The 15,670-nt window shown below is 46.5% G+C and overlaps 1 protein-coding gene across 1 annotated transcript in view; it reads right to left on the bottom strand.

The window, feature by feature from the left end:
* Nucleotides 1–1,133: 1,133 nt before the first annotated feature.
* CRCP (CGRP receptor component) overlaps nucleotides 1,134–15,670 on the bottom strand; it is a 26,337-nt gene continuing 11,800 nt past the window's right edge. Inside the window, exons 4-5 of the mRNA XM_017894670.1 lie at nucleotides 9,132–9,189; nucleotides 1,134–2,875 (exon numbers count right to left, since the gene is read on the bottom strand). Coding sequence (XP_017750159.1) covers nucleotides 2,726–2,875; nucleotides 9,132–9,189 — 208 coding nt within the window. The 3' untranslated portion in view covers nucleotides 1,134–2,725. The remainder of the gene's footprint in view (nucleotides 2,876–9,131; nucleotides 9,190–15,670) is intronic.

Genomic DNA, 15,670 nt, shown 5'->3' with positions numbered 1-15,670 from the left:
AATTTTTGTCGGTAGATAGTAGGTGTATATATTTACGGGATACTTTGATACAGGCATGCAATGCATAGTAATCACAGAGTAAAGGGGGTATCCATCCCCTCACGCATTTATTCTTTGTGTTACAAACAATGCAATTAGGCTCTTTATTTTTAAATTGAGGCTGGGCACGGTGGCTCACGCATGTAATCCCAGCACTTTGGGTGGCCAAGGCAAGCGTATTGCTTGTGCTCAGGAGTTTGAGACCAGCTTGGGCAATGGGATAAAACCCTGTCTCTACTAAAAATACAAAAAATTAGCCTGGTGTGGTGGCGCACACCTGTGGTCCCAGCTACTCAGGAGGCGGAGGTGGGAGGATTGCTTGAGCCCAGGTGGAGGCTGCCATGAGCTGAGACTTTGCCACTGCACTCCAACCTGGGTGACAAAATGAGATTGTCTCAAAAAACAAACAAAAACAAAAAGTACAATAAATCACTGTTGATTGTAGTCACCCTGTTGTGCTATCAGATAGATCTTATTCCTTCTAATTATATTGTTGTATCCATTAGCCATCCCTCCCAACCCCCACTACCCTTCCTAGCCTCTGATAAACATTCTTCAAATCTCTACCTCCATGAATTCAGTTGTTTTAATTTTTTTTTTTGAGATGGAGTCTCACTGTGCTACCCAGGCTGGAGTACAGTGGCATGATCTTGGCTCACTGAAACCTCCACCTCCCAGATTCAAGCTATTCTCCTGCCTCAACCTCCCAAGTAGCTGGGATTACAGGCACCTGCCTCCACGCCTGGCTAATTTTTGCATTTTTAGTAGAGATGGGGTTTCCCCATGTTGGCCACGCTGGTCTTGAATTCCTGACCTCGTGATCCACCCCCCTTGGCCTCCCAAAGTGCTGGGATTACAGGCGTGAGCCACTGAGCCTGGTCAATTTTTATTTCTGAAACATTTACTGTTAATGTGGTAGGAAAATTACATGGAATATATGTGCATTTCTTATAAAGTTAAGTCTTCCAGAACCTGGTTTAACAAAAAACTGAGGCTAAATTCAGGTCTCAAATATAGAAACTTAAAATTTTCTTGAAATCCAATTAAAAATGTAGATCTAAATAAAGTCAGTTTTTTAAGAAAAAAATCACACATTTTAGCTTCAGTCAGATTTCACTTTATTTGTATCCAAGACAATATTAACTCTTCAGATTTATAAGATGACAAAACTTGATAATTACCTGGAAACAATTTATTATTAACTAGGTTAACCCTAAATCCATCAAGAAAAACCACCTAACATATTCAGTGTTAAAAAGAGACATTACGACCAGCCTGGACAATATGGCAAAACCCTGTCTCTACTAAAAATACAGATACTAGCAGGGTCTAGCGGCGCACGCCTGTAGTCCCAGCTACTCAGGAGGCTGAGGCACCAGAATCGTTTGAATCTGGGAGACAGAGGTTGCAGTGAGCTGAGATCGTGCCACTGCACTCCTGGGTGATACAGCGAGACTGTCTCAAAAAAAAAAAAAAAAAAGAGACAATAATGAGACAGATCGGCACACAGCACACATATGCCCTGAGAAATAAATCAACAGCTCCCAGTAAAATTCCCAATACCCTAGAGAGATTTAAAAGTACAATCTGGTACTTTCGTTTTTTTGAGATGGAGTCTCGCCCTGTCAGCCAGGCTGGAGTGCAATGTGCGATCTTGGCTCACTGCAACCTCTGCCTCCCCAGTTCAAGCGATTCCCCTGCCTCAGCCTCCTGGGTAGCTGGGATCACAGGCATGCACCACCACACTCGGCTAATTTTTTATATCTTTAGTAGCGAAGGGGTTTCACCATGTTGGCCCGGCTGGTCTCAAACTCCTGACCTCAGGTGATCCTCCTGCCTTGGCCTCCCAAAGTGCTGGGATTACAAGCGTAAGCCACCGTGCCAGGCTAATTGTGTCCTTTTTAAAGGAGCAAACAATTAGACTATTGTGCAAATGAGGCTCACCTGGTCTCAATATGAAGCACCTGTCCTGGGCTGCTGTCTCAGGGCAGGAAAGTGGGATGGTCAGGAAGGCAGCCAACATTGTTTCTGCTGCCACTGTCACTAAGCCTGCAGTGCCTGTTTTCAACTGCAGTGATCTGGTCCCTAACATTTAGCCTAAATAGTGAGGTGGTAAACAAAGCCCCTGCCAGCAGAGAAAAGGGGCTCTAGAGCTGTTGAAGGATTGGCCAGGCCGGTTCTTTTCTTATCTCTGTTGTTCTCGAGGAAATTCCTCTAAGGTGAGCCAAGGTCAGTGACTCATTTTAACTTAGAGTAACTCTCTGGGGCTCTAACCAGATTCCCAACAGTGCTCTGAGCCCCTGTTTAGTAAGTTCCCAGGGAAGCAGATGAAACTAATTAGGACATGGCCCACCAAAGAAGACACAAGCATTTTCCCCGCTGTGTATAGAGACCTCCCCACAACTGGGGCAAAGGCCGAGGAGGAAATCTTTCAAGCACAGAGGGGTCCACGGTCACTGTCCCCACCTTCAGCTCTCTGCCCTGACAACCTCAGCCTGTCTTCACCATGTTTCTTCTCCCCAAGGCACAAATATTTCTTTTAGCTTATTTTGTGATGTACCCAACTAACCATTAAGCCAGGCCTGCTGGGATAGAGGGTATAATCAAATAAACAATCCTCTCAACATCCAGGAAACGGCTCCTGGGCCTTCTGACTTCATGAAACGCCAGGGCCAGCTGTGCTCTTCTACGCTGGGTCCTCTTCGTCCATTGCCACGTCACTGTTGGTATTCTTCTTCTGCTCAGCCTCTGGCCCTGCAGGCAGAATGCTGGTGACAGTGTGGAGAAGAGCTTCAATCTGCTCCTCCGTGAGCCGCTCTTCACTCTCTTCCACCATCTGCAGAAGGAAAGAAAATCCTCCAGGGTTACAAATGAAACTCACAGCCCTGGGCAGCCCTGCCCACTGTGCTCACAGTCTCAGCCCGGCCTCCTGGCACACAGATCTCACGGCCTGGGTCCTCGTGAGTCCTCTCCATCTTCCAGATGGAAGGGTGGAGCCAACTCACATCCTGGACTAAGCCAATGCGACTGATCAAAATGGGTCAGTAAAAACCGAGTTGTAGGATAGCATTTTCTTTAAAGAAAAGGAAAACCCCAGCCTGGGCAGCATAGACAAACTCCATCTCTTAAAAAAAAAAAAAAAAAAAAAATCAGCCAGGCATGGTGGTGTGCGCCAGTAGTCCCAGCTACTCGGGGGTCTGAATGGGAGGATCACTTGAGCCCAGGTTGAGCCAAGCACTCCAACCTGGGTGACAGAGCAAGATCAACTCTCAAAAAAAAAAAAAAAAAAAAAAAAGGAAAACACTAACAGTTATACAACCACTGACACGCACAGAGAGAAGTCAACAGGTTGCATATGCATCTCTGAGAAGTTATACGGCGCTTTATGACTTTATGTACTTTTATATTTCACAAGCACATCTGTAATTTTTTTTTTTTTTGGGGGGGGGATGGAGTCTTGCTCTGCACCAGGCTGGAGTGCAGTGGCGCGATCTTGGCTCACTGCAACCTCCGCCTCTTGGGTTCCAGCAATTCTCCAGCCTCAGTCTCCCGAGTAGCTGAGACTACAGGCGCGAGCCACCACGCCCAGTTAACTGTTTGTATTTTTAGTAGAGACGGGGTTTCACCATGTTGGCCAGGATGGTCTCGATATCTTGACCTCGTGATCCACCCACCTTGGCCTCCCAAAATGCTGGGATTACAGTGTGAGCCACCACGCCCGGCACACAGCTGTAATTTAATGAACATCAACACAGTTGATGATGCCCACTATGTGCCAAATGGTTTGGAGCATTCTTCTAATCCTCACTCCCACTAGCAACAGCCCTACGTGTGCCTGGAGCTGCATCTTGCACTTCCCGTCCAGCATTTCCTTTCATCCTCTCAGCAATGCTGCCAAGAGGTAGAACTGGAATCCCCACCCAGGCCTGCCCAGTCTAAAACCCACAGTCCCCCACACTCCACACCACACTGCCCATTAAAGGTCCACGCAAAACCTGGTTTCTGATGTGGTCCCAGAAATCTGAATCTAGAGATGATACACATAGCCTGAGCCCCTAATTCTAAACAGAATTAGGTCGTCAGCTGCCTTTTTAAAAGCAGCATGCAGGCAGTCAAGTTACTTAACCCTGTTTGCTTGGTGGCATCAACCACCGATCACAAACACCTTTCTCAGCTCAAGGTGGCCAGGTCCTATTCCACAGCATTCCCCACAGCAATCTCTGAAATTCAGCAAATGGAACCACAGGGAGTTCCAGAAAGAAATCCTGGCAGACTGAAGTAAAACAAGACAATAGGACAGGCCTGCAATCCTGGAGAGGATCCCAGTCTGACCACCTCACTTTACAGACAACAGCACAGTTCAGGAAGTCATGTGACATGCCCAAGGTCACACCACAAACTCCTGGCAAAACCCGGGTCTCTCCACTCACTTCAGCCCAAAAGTGTTTCTGCAACTAGATAATAATTCTGGTGTCCCAGGATGGCGGGGCAGGATCCTGAGCGAATCAATGGGGGCTACTCCCTATGATGCTGTGAAATAAAATGACCATTTTCTAAAGATTCCATGGCTCAGGAAAATGTAAATTCTCTTCGGAGAAAGAAACAATCTTCAACCCCCACTCCCCCTTTTTTTTTTTGAGACAGAGTTTAACTCTTGTTGCCCAGGCTGGAGTGCAATGGGGTGATCTCGGCTCCCTAGTAGCTGGGATTACAGGCATGCACCACCACGCGCAGATAGTTTTGTATTTTTAGTAGAGACAGGGTTTCTCCATGTTGGTTAGTCTGGTCTTGAACTCCTGACCTCAGGCGATCCACTAGCCTCGGCCTCCAGAAGTGCTGGGATTATAGGAGTTAGACACCATGCCCGGCCAAAAACCCATGTTTAAAATTAGACATGCAAAATTACAGTCTATAAAAAGCAGTAATCTAACATGTACTGCCCCAAAGAATAAAGCAGAGAAAGGAGGAAAATAGCCAAGATTTGGTTATTTAATCCAGAGAAAAGATGATCTCCGTTTGAGGAAAGAATGTGCAGAAAAACACTTTGCTAAATTCACTAACGGTCGAACCTTTTATCAGCATCCAATCCTCAGGGTTATAGTCAGGACCTTTTGTTTTTCAACCTAAGGTTCCCAGTCACAGGAAGAAACCCTATACTGCATTAAACTAAATGAAATACAAACAAAAAAAACCTTTCAGAAATAAAACACTTACTAGCACCTCTTGGATCACTAGCGTAAATGACAATGCCTACATTTTCCCTCACCCCTGCCTTTTCTTTTCCCAAAGAGAGTGGGTCTTACTCTGTCACCCAGGCTGTAGCATACTGGCACAATCGTCACTTACTGCAGCCTCAAACTCCTGGGCTCAAGCAATCCTCCTGCCTCAGCCTCCTGAGTAGCTGGGACTAGAGCTATGCGGCACCATGTCCAGCTAATTATTTTTTATTTTATTTTTTTGTAGAGATGGGGTTGCCCAGGCTAGTCTTGAACTCCTGGGCTCAAGCGATCCTCCCACATTAGCCTGCCAAAGTGCTGGGATTATAGGTATGAATCACTGTGCCTGACCCTTCACCTTTTCTTTCCAACATAGAAGAAACATTTCAAGAGTAAAGTTCAAAGCACCATCTCAAGGTTCTCAGATACCAACCATTTCAGGTAGTTCAGAACATAAGGACAAATAAATGTAAAAGTCCAAAGTATCGACAGCTGGGTTAACACAAATGATAAACTTTCATTATCTCAGTCCCAGGAGCATCAAACTGGGTTGCTGATCTCCAAAACTGGCAACTCGAAGTTGCCAAACCTAATGTCCTACTTTCCTCAAAATGAGTCAAAGATCTGAGGGCAACAATGTACACTATTAAATATTTGATCCAGAACAGTTTCCTGAACCTGGCTTTCTAAATTTCAATTTTCTCTAATGTAAAATGAAAGTAACGCCTACAGCAAGGACAAAAGGAGAACATACGTAACAGTGTTTTACAAGCAGTAACACTCTATATGAGTCAAGACTTCATAATCACGAAATTACTAACAGGCCTAAATGGTAGTGCTGTTCAGGACAGTGGCCTGTGAGGTCACAGGATTCACTGACCTCAGGCCGGAGGGCTCACAAATCATTCCAAATCAATACACAACTGGGCACGACAAGTCCTAAGCCGGGTGGCCACCTCATTTCCTCACTGAGCCTCTGAGTCAGCAGGCAGTCATCAGAGGGCCACGGCAAATCATGGCTCAGGCGTAACTGAAGAGGTGAGGTTTCAGCCTCCAAAAGACACCTGGCTCCCAAGTGAATGGTAATAAATGTCGGACACTGGGACTATTTTCTGGACCCAGGGAGAAAAAATGGCTCTAGTGTTGATATAGGGAACTTCTCACTCAAGTCCTTTGAGCTTTCCACTGTAAGTGAAACCTTTATTTCTTTTTGTTTTCTTGAGATGGAGTTTCGCTCTTGTCACCCAGGCTGGAGTACAGTAGCGCAATCTCAGCTCACTACAACTGCCACCTCCCAGGTTCAAGCGATTCTCCTGCCTCAGCCTCCTGAGTAGCTGGGATTACAGGCTCATGCCACCACACCCAGTTAATTTTTGTGTATTTAGTAGAGATGGGGCCATGTTGGCCAAGCTGGTCACAAACTCCTGACCTCAGGTGATCCACCCACCTCAGCCTCCCAAAGTACTGGGATTACAGGTGTGAGCCACTGTGCCTGGCCATATGCTTTTTTTTTTTTAAGACAGGGTCTTGCTTGGTCACCCAGGCTGGAGTACAGCGGCACTATCATAGCTAATTGCAGCCTTGAAATTCTGGGCTCAAGCAATCCTCTCACCTTAGTCTCCTGAATAGCTGGGACCACAGGTGTGTGCCCCCACACCTGGCTAATTTTTTAAAATTTTCCGTAGAGATGGGGCCTTACTATGTTGCCCGGGCTGGTTTTGAATTCCTGGTCTCAAGCAATCCTCCCACCTTGGCCTCCCAAAGTGCTGGGATTACAGGCATGAGCCACCATGTTCAGTCAAAGCTTTCATTTCTTATTCACTCTCTGGTGAGAAGAGATACTGCTACAAACCTTGGTAAACAATTTGCTACCTTTTGTAGCCAAATTCCAGAGTGGGAAGAATCTGGGTGTAAAATGGTTCAACTGCTGAGAAACAGCAGTTTCTACTAAGGCCTACATACTTTGTAGAAAGGAGAAGGAAACCATCTTAGGAGATGCCACACACATCTTTCATCTTATCAAGTACAAGTACTTAGCTTGGAGGAGCAAAGTAAATCTTCTGAATCAGAAGGTCCCAATCAGCCACTCACCAGCCCTCTGGGCTAAAATGGAGAGGACACTTGCCCCCTTCCAAGACTGTAGGGAGGGCATTCAAAGTGACAGACAATCACAGGCGCCAGGACCAAGGTCTGGCACACCCCACGCACTCTCTTTTTTTTGAGATGGAGTCTTACTCTGTCACCCAGGCTGGAGTGCAGTGGTGCGATCTCAGCTCACTGCAACCTTGGCCTCCCGGGTTCAAGTGATTCTGCCTCAGTCTCTCGAGTAGCTGGGATTACAGGTGTGTGCCACCATGCCCAGCTAATTTTTGTACTTTTAGTAGAGATGGGGTTTCACCACTTGAGCCAGGCTGGTTTTGAACTCCTGACCTCAGGTGACCCGCCCACCTTGGTTTCCCAAGTGCTGGCATTATAGGCATGAGCCACCGCGCCCGGCCCACCCCGGGCATTCTCAATAGCAGCGAATCTTCCCCCAAGGAATGATAGCACTTTCCACAGGCTGTGGCTGAGGTCACGCTAATCCTCATCTCTTCTCTCTGCCTGTCATTAAGCCATGAGTAACATATGTTGCTGATTAAAGCTGGAGGAGACATGACATGTGATCTTTAACCCAGAGGGACACGGATTCGTTTCTTGCTGTTCTGTTTGTTTTTTCTCTCCTCTAAGCTCTAAGTTGAAACTCCCACACAGCATAAAGCATGAAAATAATCAGGACACATGAGAAAGGGGTTTCTATTTAGCCTACAGGCGGGTTCCCAGACAAAGGCATCCTTCATGGAAGGAACTGTTCTAATTTAATTTTGGGTACATTCTGAAGGACAAAAACAACCCTAGGAAGACAATGAACAGCTTTTTTTTTTTTTAAACTGCCAGTTAGATGGCCTGCTTGACACTTGTCACGTACCGATGCTCTCTGCCCTGTAATAAGAAGGCATTGGCCACAGCGTGCCCAGTGGTGGCCCGGGTATCTCCCTGGATCATTTCCCAGGCCCAATACTCCACTGCAGGCCCTCTACTCTGGCTGCCTCCTCCTGTTCCAAAGCCTATGCTCTCAGTGCAAAGCAGATTCCACAAGTGATGAGGCTGCACTAAATAAATGGTTTCATGCAGGGAAACGGGATCACATTCATCGTTTTAGATGTGATCTCTGACAGTGATGTGGGAGTTGGACTTGGGGAGCCAGGGAGAATGGGGAGAGAACAACCGCAAGAGCCGTGTAGAGAAATAATGCAGAAATCAACGCAGTACAGGAGGGAGAGAAGCAAGAACAGAAGACAGAAGCAACAGAATTTGGGGACTCCGTGACTATGAGATGAAAGGAAGAGAATGGCTTGCAGGTTTCCAGCATGGGAGGCTAGGCCAGGAGATGAACAAGGAAGGGAGCCGGTGGGACAGCACACACATGCTCCCCTCACCCAGAAGGAGAGGAAGCAAGAGTGGGGTGAAGGGTGGGCGTGGGGGCACAGAATGTTCACCAGAGACATGCTGAGTTTCATGTTTTTATGCAACATCTGGTTGGCAACAACCCCTACAGGGAAGCAATGGCCAGAATGGCCTGGACATCAGGGGAGACGGAGAGCCGCCAAGTCATCAGCTGAAATCCTAGGGGAGGAATGAAATCTCCTCCAGTGTTTTACGGTCCCTAAGTCCACACTAACTAGGATCAAACTGGCAAGGTCTCCTTTTCCTTAAAAAATGGGGTGGTTGGGCAGCCTCTTCCAAAAAAAAAAAACAACAGTTCCTAGCTTGTCCACCACAGCCTTTCTACATCTCAGACCCACAGCAGCCTCCCCAGTGCAGGCGCCCTTTGCTCACCAGCTGGATCTCCACGGCGGTCACAGGCCGGTGGTTCAGCAGCTGGAGCTTCTCAGCTCTGTGGAGGGAAAGTACAGCGTTGAGAACTCGCATAGCCCTAAGTCCTGAGTCCTGACTGAGCTGCACAGAGAATACTTTGTCAGATAAAAAATGGGAGAACCACTGGAGTGTGGCTCTCAGTTCCTTCAACTGTAAACCGAGAGAATGGGAACAGGAGCATGTGTGTGAGTGACTCCCAGCCCAGGGTACGAATGGGTATCAGAGGCGTGATTGTAGGAAACAAAGCAGCAGTGCATGTGCCATTTTAAAAACAGGAGGATCATTTTCTTTTTCCTTTTTTTTTTTGAGATGGAGTTTCGCTCTTATTGCCCAGGCTGGTTTGCAGTGGCACGATCTTGATTCACTGTAGCCTCCACCTCCAGGGTTCAGGTGATTCTCCTGCCTCAGCCTCCCAAGTAACTGGGATCACAGGTGCCCACAACCACGCCCAGTTAATTTTTTGTATGTTTTTAGTAGAGACGGGGTTTCATCATGTTGGCCAGGCTGGTCTCGAACTCCCGATCTCAAGTGATCCACTCACCTTGACCTCCCAAAGTGGTAGGATTACGGGCGTGAGCCACTGCGCCCGGCCCAGGATGGTAATTTCTATCTGGAAAATGTGAAGAAAATAATGCTTTCTTCATCCAAATTACAGAAAGTACCAACTAACAAAATCACCTTGCGCCAGGTGTGGTGGCTCATGCCTATAATCCCAGCACTTTGGGAGGCCAAGTGGGAGGATCCCTTTGAGGCCAGGCATTCCCGATCAGCCTGGGCAACACTAAAAGACCTTACCAAAAAATTAAAATAAATTAGCTGGGCATGGTGGGTTGTGCCTGTAGTCCCAGCTACCTGCAGTCCCAGCTACGGAGGGCAGAGGACAAGGGGGTGAGGCAGGAGGATCACTTTAGCCTGTACTCCAGCCTGGGTCCCAGAGCCACACCCTATCTCTAAAACTAAAAAATTAAAACACACAAAATCATCTTGTGTGGTCATCTCTTAGAAATGGGTGAATTCCTTTTTGAGATTAATATTTCCCAGATTTGACCTATTATCTGAGTGACAGTTAGATATAGTGATCATCTGCCTCAAAGAAAGACACAGCTCATCGCTGAAAGGGGGGCTGAATCGTGTGGATGCTGAAAGACTACAGAACTTCGAGGAGATCAAACAACTGCAATGACCACCCCCGTGCAGATGACAACTTCTACATTTCTCTCAATTTGACTTTGGGGCTGCAGATCCATCTTTCCAGTCAGCTCAGTAAGTATTTATTGCTTTAAAGACCTTCTGGAGTGAAAACATGAAGAAGCCACGACTCCTGCAGCCATGTGTTGGGGGAAGCAGAACAATTACCCACTCTCCCTGAGCCTCAGTTTCCTCATCTGTGAAACAGGAACGATAACAGTACTTACTATCTTATGAGAGGATGAAGAGGGATGAAAATCTTCCCAGAGGCCGCTGCTACCACTTATTGCTTGCTTTCCATGTGGAAGTACATTGAATCCTCAGATTTCACTGACACTGAGATAGTAATTAACTTGTCCACAGTTGCAAAGCTAGTAAATGGCAGAAAAGCTCCTGTTCTTGGCCATCTGCTTCTAGTGTACATGTGATAATGGATGGAAAGTGTCATAATGCCATCTGTCCCACAATAATTTCTCCATAAATGGCAGTCATTGTTAGGGCAGCTCTAGTCAAGTTCTACTTCTTGTAATCCCAAACATTTACTCTAGACTCAAGAAGGGAGACTCCACAGAGATGACGCTTGCATTAGACCCTGATGACTTTTCAACACAAAAGGGATGGGAGGGACAGACAGCCAGGGCAGGAACAACACAAGGACACGCCCACAGGAAAGAAAGCTCCCGGAGTTTTAGGAAACAGCTAAAGAGGGGTGGGGGGGTGGGACAGGGGGTGAAAGAGTCATTTGGGATAAGATCAAAAAGGGCTCTATCAAGAGGCTGGGTGTGACTTGGTCAGTACAGGAGAGTAACCAAGAAAGAGGGGCATGCTCTGGCTGGTGCTGGCAGCGATTCTGGAAGACCCACAAAAAATGGAGGCAGACAGTGAGGAATGCACTGTAACACCCCCTGGGTGAGTGACAGTGAGGTTATAAAGTTGGCCAGCAGCAACAGGCATGCCAGTAAGCACATGTGAAATGCTTCTCCTCACCCTTAGGTAAAGTCAACAGTACTTTACAACTGCCTAGATTGGGTGGGGTGGGGGAGGAGGAGTGAGGGAACAGAGAGAGTCAAGGTTAGGTTGTTTAGAAAAAAATACATATTTAAAATGAAATTTGAGTTTATAGTACCTTTATAACTCTGAAAAGGCTTCTGTCAAAAAGTGTGTCTAGTTTGGTCTAGAACTAAAGGAAAAAACCAGCACTAGCTTTATTTGCAAGGAGTTACATGAAACCACGGAGTGGATATTATGCTCCAGAGACCAACTGTGGAGTGAGTGAACCAGGACAGAACACCATAAAGTGCCTCCATTTAAGGGGCCAGAAGCCAGACGCGGTGGCTCACATCTGTAATCCCAACACTTTGGGAGGCTGAAGTAGGAGGATCACTTGAGGCTACGAGTTCAAAAACAGCCTGGGCAACAAACTAAGACTCTGTCTCTACAAAAAATAAAAATAAAACAATTAGCCAAGCATGGTGGCACACACCTGTAGTCCTAGCCACTCGGGAGGCTGAGGCAGGATTGCTTGAGCCCAGGAGTCTGAGGCTGCAGTGATCTATGATCACACCACTGCACTCCAGCCTGGGCGACAAAGCGAGAAAAGTAGGTAGACTGTGTCAATGTAGAAGTCACTGGATTTGCCAACCAAGAGGTCATCGGTGGCCTGTGCAGTTCAGTGGAATGACAGCTGTGCCGACAACTGGACTCTCGGGACTGAGGAATGATTGTGGAGGAAACAGCCTCTTGATAACACAGAAGTAAAAAAGCAACTCCAGCCCAAGTAGGGAGGGTCTGGAAGGAAAGTAGAGAATGGCCACTGGCTGGGGAGACAAACACGTGGAGAGGCTGAAATTCCAGGAGGGAAAAGTAAAGACCCTCAGAAACTGCTGCCCAAATCTCCAGCCAAGGGGCTCATGTTCCACCGAGACCACGGTGAGGGGAAAGCAGCAGTCAGAAATGACTGAAAGGGAGATGAGTTCATTCCGGGTAGTTTTCTCAGTTCCCACCTGAGAGGTCTCCACGTGAAGAGGGAGAAGAGGGATTGCAAGGACTAAAAGCTGCAGGGGATCTGGTAACAAGATGACCAGAAGTAAGATCAGCAACGACATTCACAACCGCTCCCTGAAAAACTCCAGCTCAAGGTCGAACCACCAAGCAAGTTCCCTGTCCTACATCCAAGGAGTTGAGCACTGCTGTGGTCACAGCAGGCCCCCACACACTGCACACTCCAGTCTGGGGTATTGGGGGAGTTAAGGGGGTTGGGACACAAACATTCCCCACTGGCTTCAGAACCAAGCCTCTTTCATTGTGTCTACTTTCTCCCCTTGCTTCTCAACTCCCCACACCCTAGCTCTTGCCCCAGTGATCACCAAAACTGTTCTTGCTTCAAGGACCTGGTGTCCTCCACACATAGTGACTGCTCCTCGGTCCTACTCCATCCTGTTGGTGACATGTGACACTGCTGATCATTCCCTCCTTGAAACTGCCTGCCCTCAGGGCTTCCATGACACCTTTCTCAATTCTTTTCTGATCCTTCCAACTCTCCCTTCTTCATCTCCTGGATTTTCCCTTCTTCAGCAAGGCTCAGGCACTCTCATGGTGCTGACTTTCATCTTCTGACCCTCCTACTGACGTCCTCACCCAGGCCTCAAAATCTCAGCTACCACTACAGGCTGTAACCAAGAAGTCCGTGCTTTCTGGAGACAGAGAGAGGAGAAGGACCAGAGAGTAGCAGACCAGAGGTGGGGACGGGCAGTGGGGTGGGCGAGGTAGGGGGAAGTGCACATGGTTAATGACTATGAAAGAATGAATGAATAAGATCCAGTATTTGATAGTCCAACAGGGTGACTACAGTCAACAATAATTTAATTGTACATTTAAAAATAACTACAAGAGTATAACTGGATGTGTTATGCTCACAAATATAACAAGAGCTGCAAGTTCCCAGAGGAGGAGCCACGCCCAGCCACCGTGAAGAAGCCTGCTGCTCCCTCTACTGGCTGTTGGACACCACCTGTAGCGTTTGCTCTTGGCAGAGTCATGGAACCAAGCAATTAATCAAAGGGTTGAAGTTAAAAGGTTTAGAAAGTCTTTTAAAAAGATTTTTTAAAATCCTCGATTTTAGGATCACTAATGGAAAAAAGGGAATTAAAATTAATCCTTCTTGAATTCTACAGTCTGCTTTAAATTTATATAGATCACGGCCAATCATGAATCGGCTTGCAAGACAATGTCTATGTATTTGTAGGTTTTTTGAACAGTATTTGTCCATACTTATAGTAGAAAAGATGTTGGGCTTAGGAAGCAATACATCAGCCCAGACAAAGAGCTGAAAAGAGGCCTTAAAAATCAACTGTTAGCACTTCTGCTATGGGAGAAGATGAAGGAAGCCCACGAAAGCTTTTCTCTCTCCACAGATGACAATGAAAAACTTCCAGACAGCTGGGTGCAGCGACTCATGCCTGTAATCGCAGCACTTTGGGAGGCTGAGGTGGCAGATCACCTGAGGTCAGGAGTTAGAGACTAGCCTGGCCAACATGGAGAAACCTCGTCTCTACTAAAAATACAAAAGTTAGCCGGGCGTGGTGGCATATACCTGTAATCCCAGCTACTCAGGAGGCCAAGACAGGAGAATCGCTTGAACCTGGGAGGCGGCAGTTGCAGTGAGCCGAGACTGTGCCACTGCACTGTATCCAGCCTGGGTGACAAGAGCGAGACTCCGTCTCAAAAAAAAAAAAAAAAAAAGAATCCCCAGACAAAAAGCACAGAAATACCTGAGGACTCTGAAAAGCAAACAAAAGCAGGTGGTCTGGGAGGGAAACAAAACCTGAGAACCATCTGGAGTGGAGGATGGATGTGAGTCTCTTGGGGCTTTTTCCCCTCTTTTGTCTCAGGGCCTCAATCCTGGTGAAGCTGTGGTGGCCCCACAGGCAGCTCCAACTCCAGGAGAAATCCAATCTTTCTGGCCAGGAGACTGAGAGACCCAGGAGGAGCTCACAACTCAAGGGCAGCCCCCCAGGCGGGGACCAGCAGCAGGCATAGCCTGGAAGCCCTCGCTGTCCACAGTGCCCAAGAATCCTTTTTCCTTTTCCCTTTTCTACTTTCCCTGCTCTGCTCCAAGGACAGCTCTAGTAACAACCATACACAAGCCGGCAGGCAAACCTTTGAGAGACAATCGGAACTTGTGACTAGAGGACCCAAAAAGGGGTATCATGTGGGCCAGAGTAGGGAAGTTCCAGAGAGGAGAGCTAGAGAAGGGGACTCCTCCAAATTTGAGTATCAATCAACACAAATTCTAGATTCACCTGAGCTATTTATGTGCAGAACAGCACCAAAACAGCAAGCATGGAACAGACCTAGAACAGCAAAGACCCCGAATGAAAAGGGAGTGAGTTACACCACCAGTCCAGTCCCATATGCAAAGACCCAGAGTGGCAGGGCAACAGTTTAAAAACCAAATAACACTGAAATCCTTGCCCCAGAAGGCAAGACTGACTTGAAGTCTGAACCTAATGGGATAGACAGCCTCCTAAAACACAAACCAGAGTTTAACAGGACCCAGAGTCTAAACAATATAATACTCAAATGCCCAGGATACAATCTACAATTACCCAGACCAGGAAAATACGACTCATTCTCCAGGGAAAAGATAATCAACAGGTGCCAAGCCCATGATGACCCAGATGTTAAAATTATCAAGATTCTAATTATTATAACAACTGGGGGAAAAGGTAAACATTCCTGAAATGAATGGAATAATACAAGTTCTCAGAAAAGAGCAGAGTTATAACAAATAACCAAATGGAAACTTTAGAACTGAAAAATACCCGAAATGAAAAATTCACTGGTAGGCTTGATAACGGAAGATGCCAGAACAATCTGTGTGTATGCAAACAGATCAAGAGAAATTATCTCATTAGACTTTGAGGCTGCAGTGAGCCTGATGAAGTGCAGCTTGGGCAACAGAGTGAAACCCTGTCTCTATTAAAAAAAGAGACAGGAAAAAAAAGAGAAATTATTCCATTTGAACTACAATTTTTTTAAAAAAGGAACAGAGCCTCAAAGATCTGTACAGCAGTATCAGAGGTTTACCAGCTGTGTTTTTGGGAGTTGAAGAAAAGGAGGAGAAAGAGATTGGGACAGAAAAAATATTTCAAAAATAGGTGAAAACTTCACAAATGTAGTAAGAAACATAAATCTACACAATCAAGAAGCTCAGCAAAGAAACTGGGGAAAAAAAGTTGAAACATATCATTATCAAATTATTGAAGACCAAAGACTTAAAGAATCTTCTTTTTTTTTTTTTTTTTTTTTTT

This window comes from Rhinopithecus bieti, unplaced genomic scaffold, assembly GCF_001698545.2.
Source record: "Rhinopithecus bieti isolate Rb0 unplaced genomic scaffold, ASM169854v2 scaffold_24996, whole genome shotgun sequence".
NCBI lineage: Eukaryota > Metazoa > Chordata > Mammalia > Primates > Cercopithecidae > Rhinopithecus > Rhinopithecus bieti.
The sequence above is the reverse complement of the archived record's forward strand: the minus strand, read 5'-3'. Positions and strand labels throughout refer to the sequence as shown.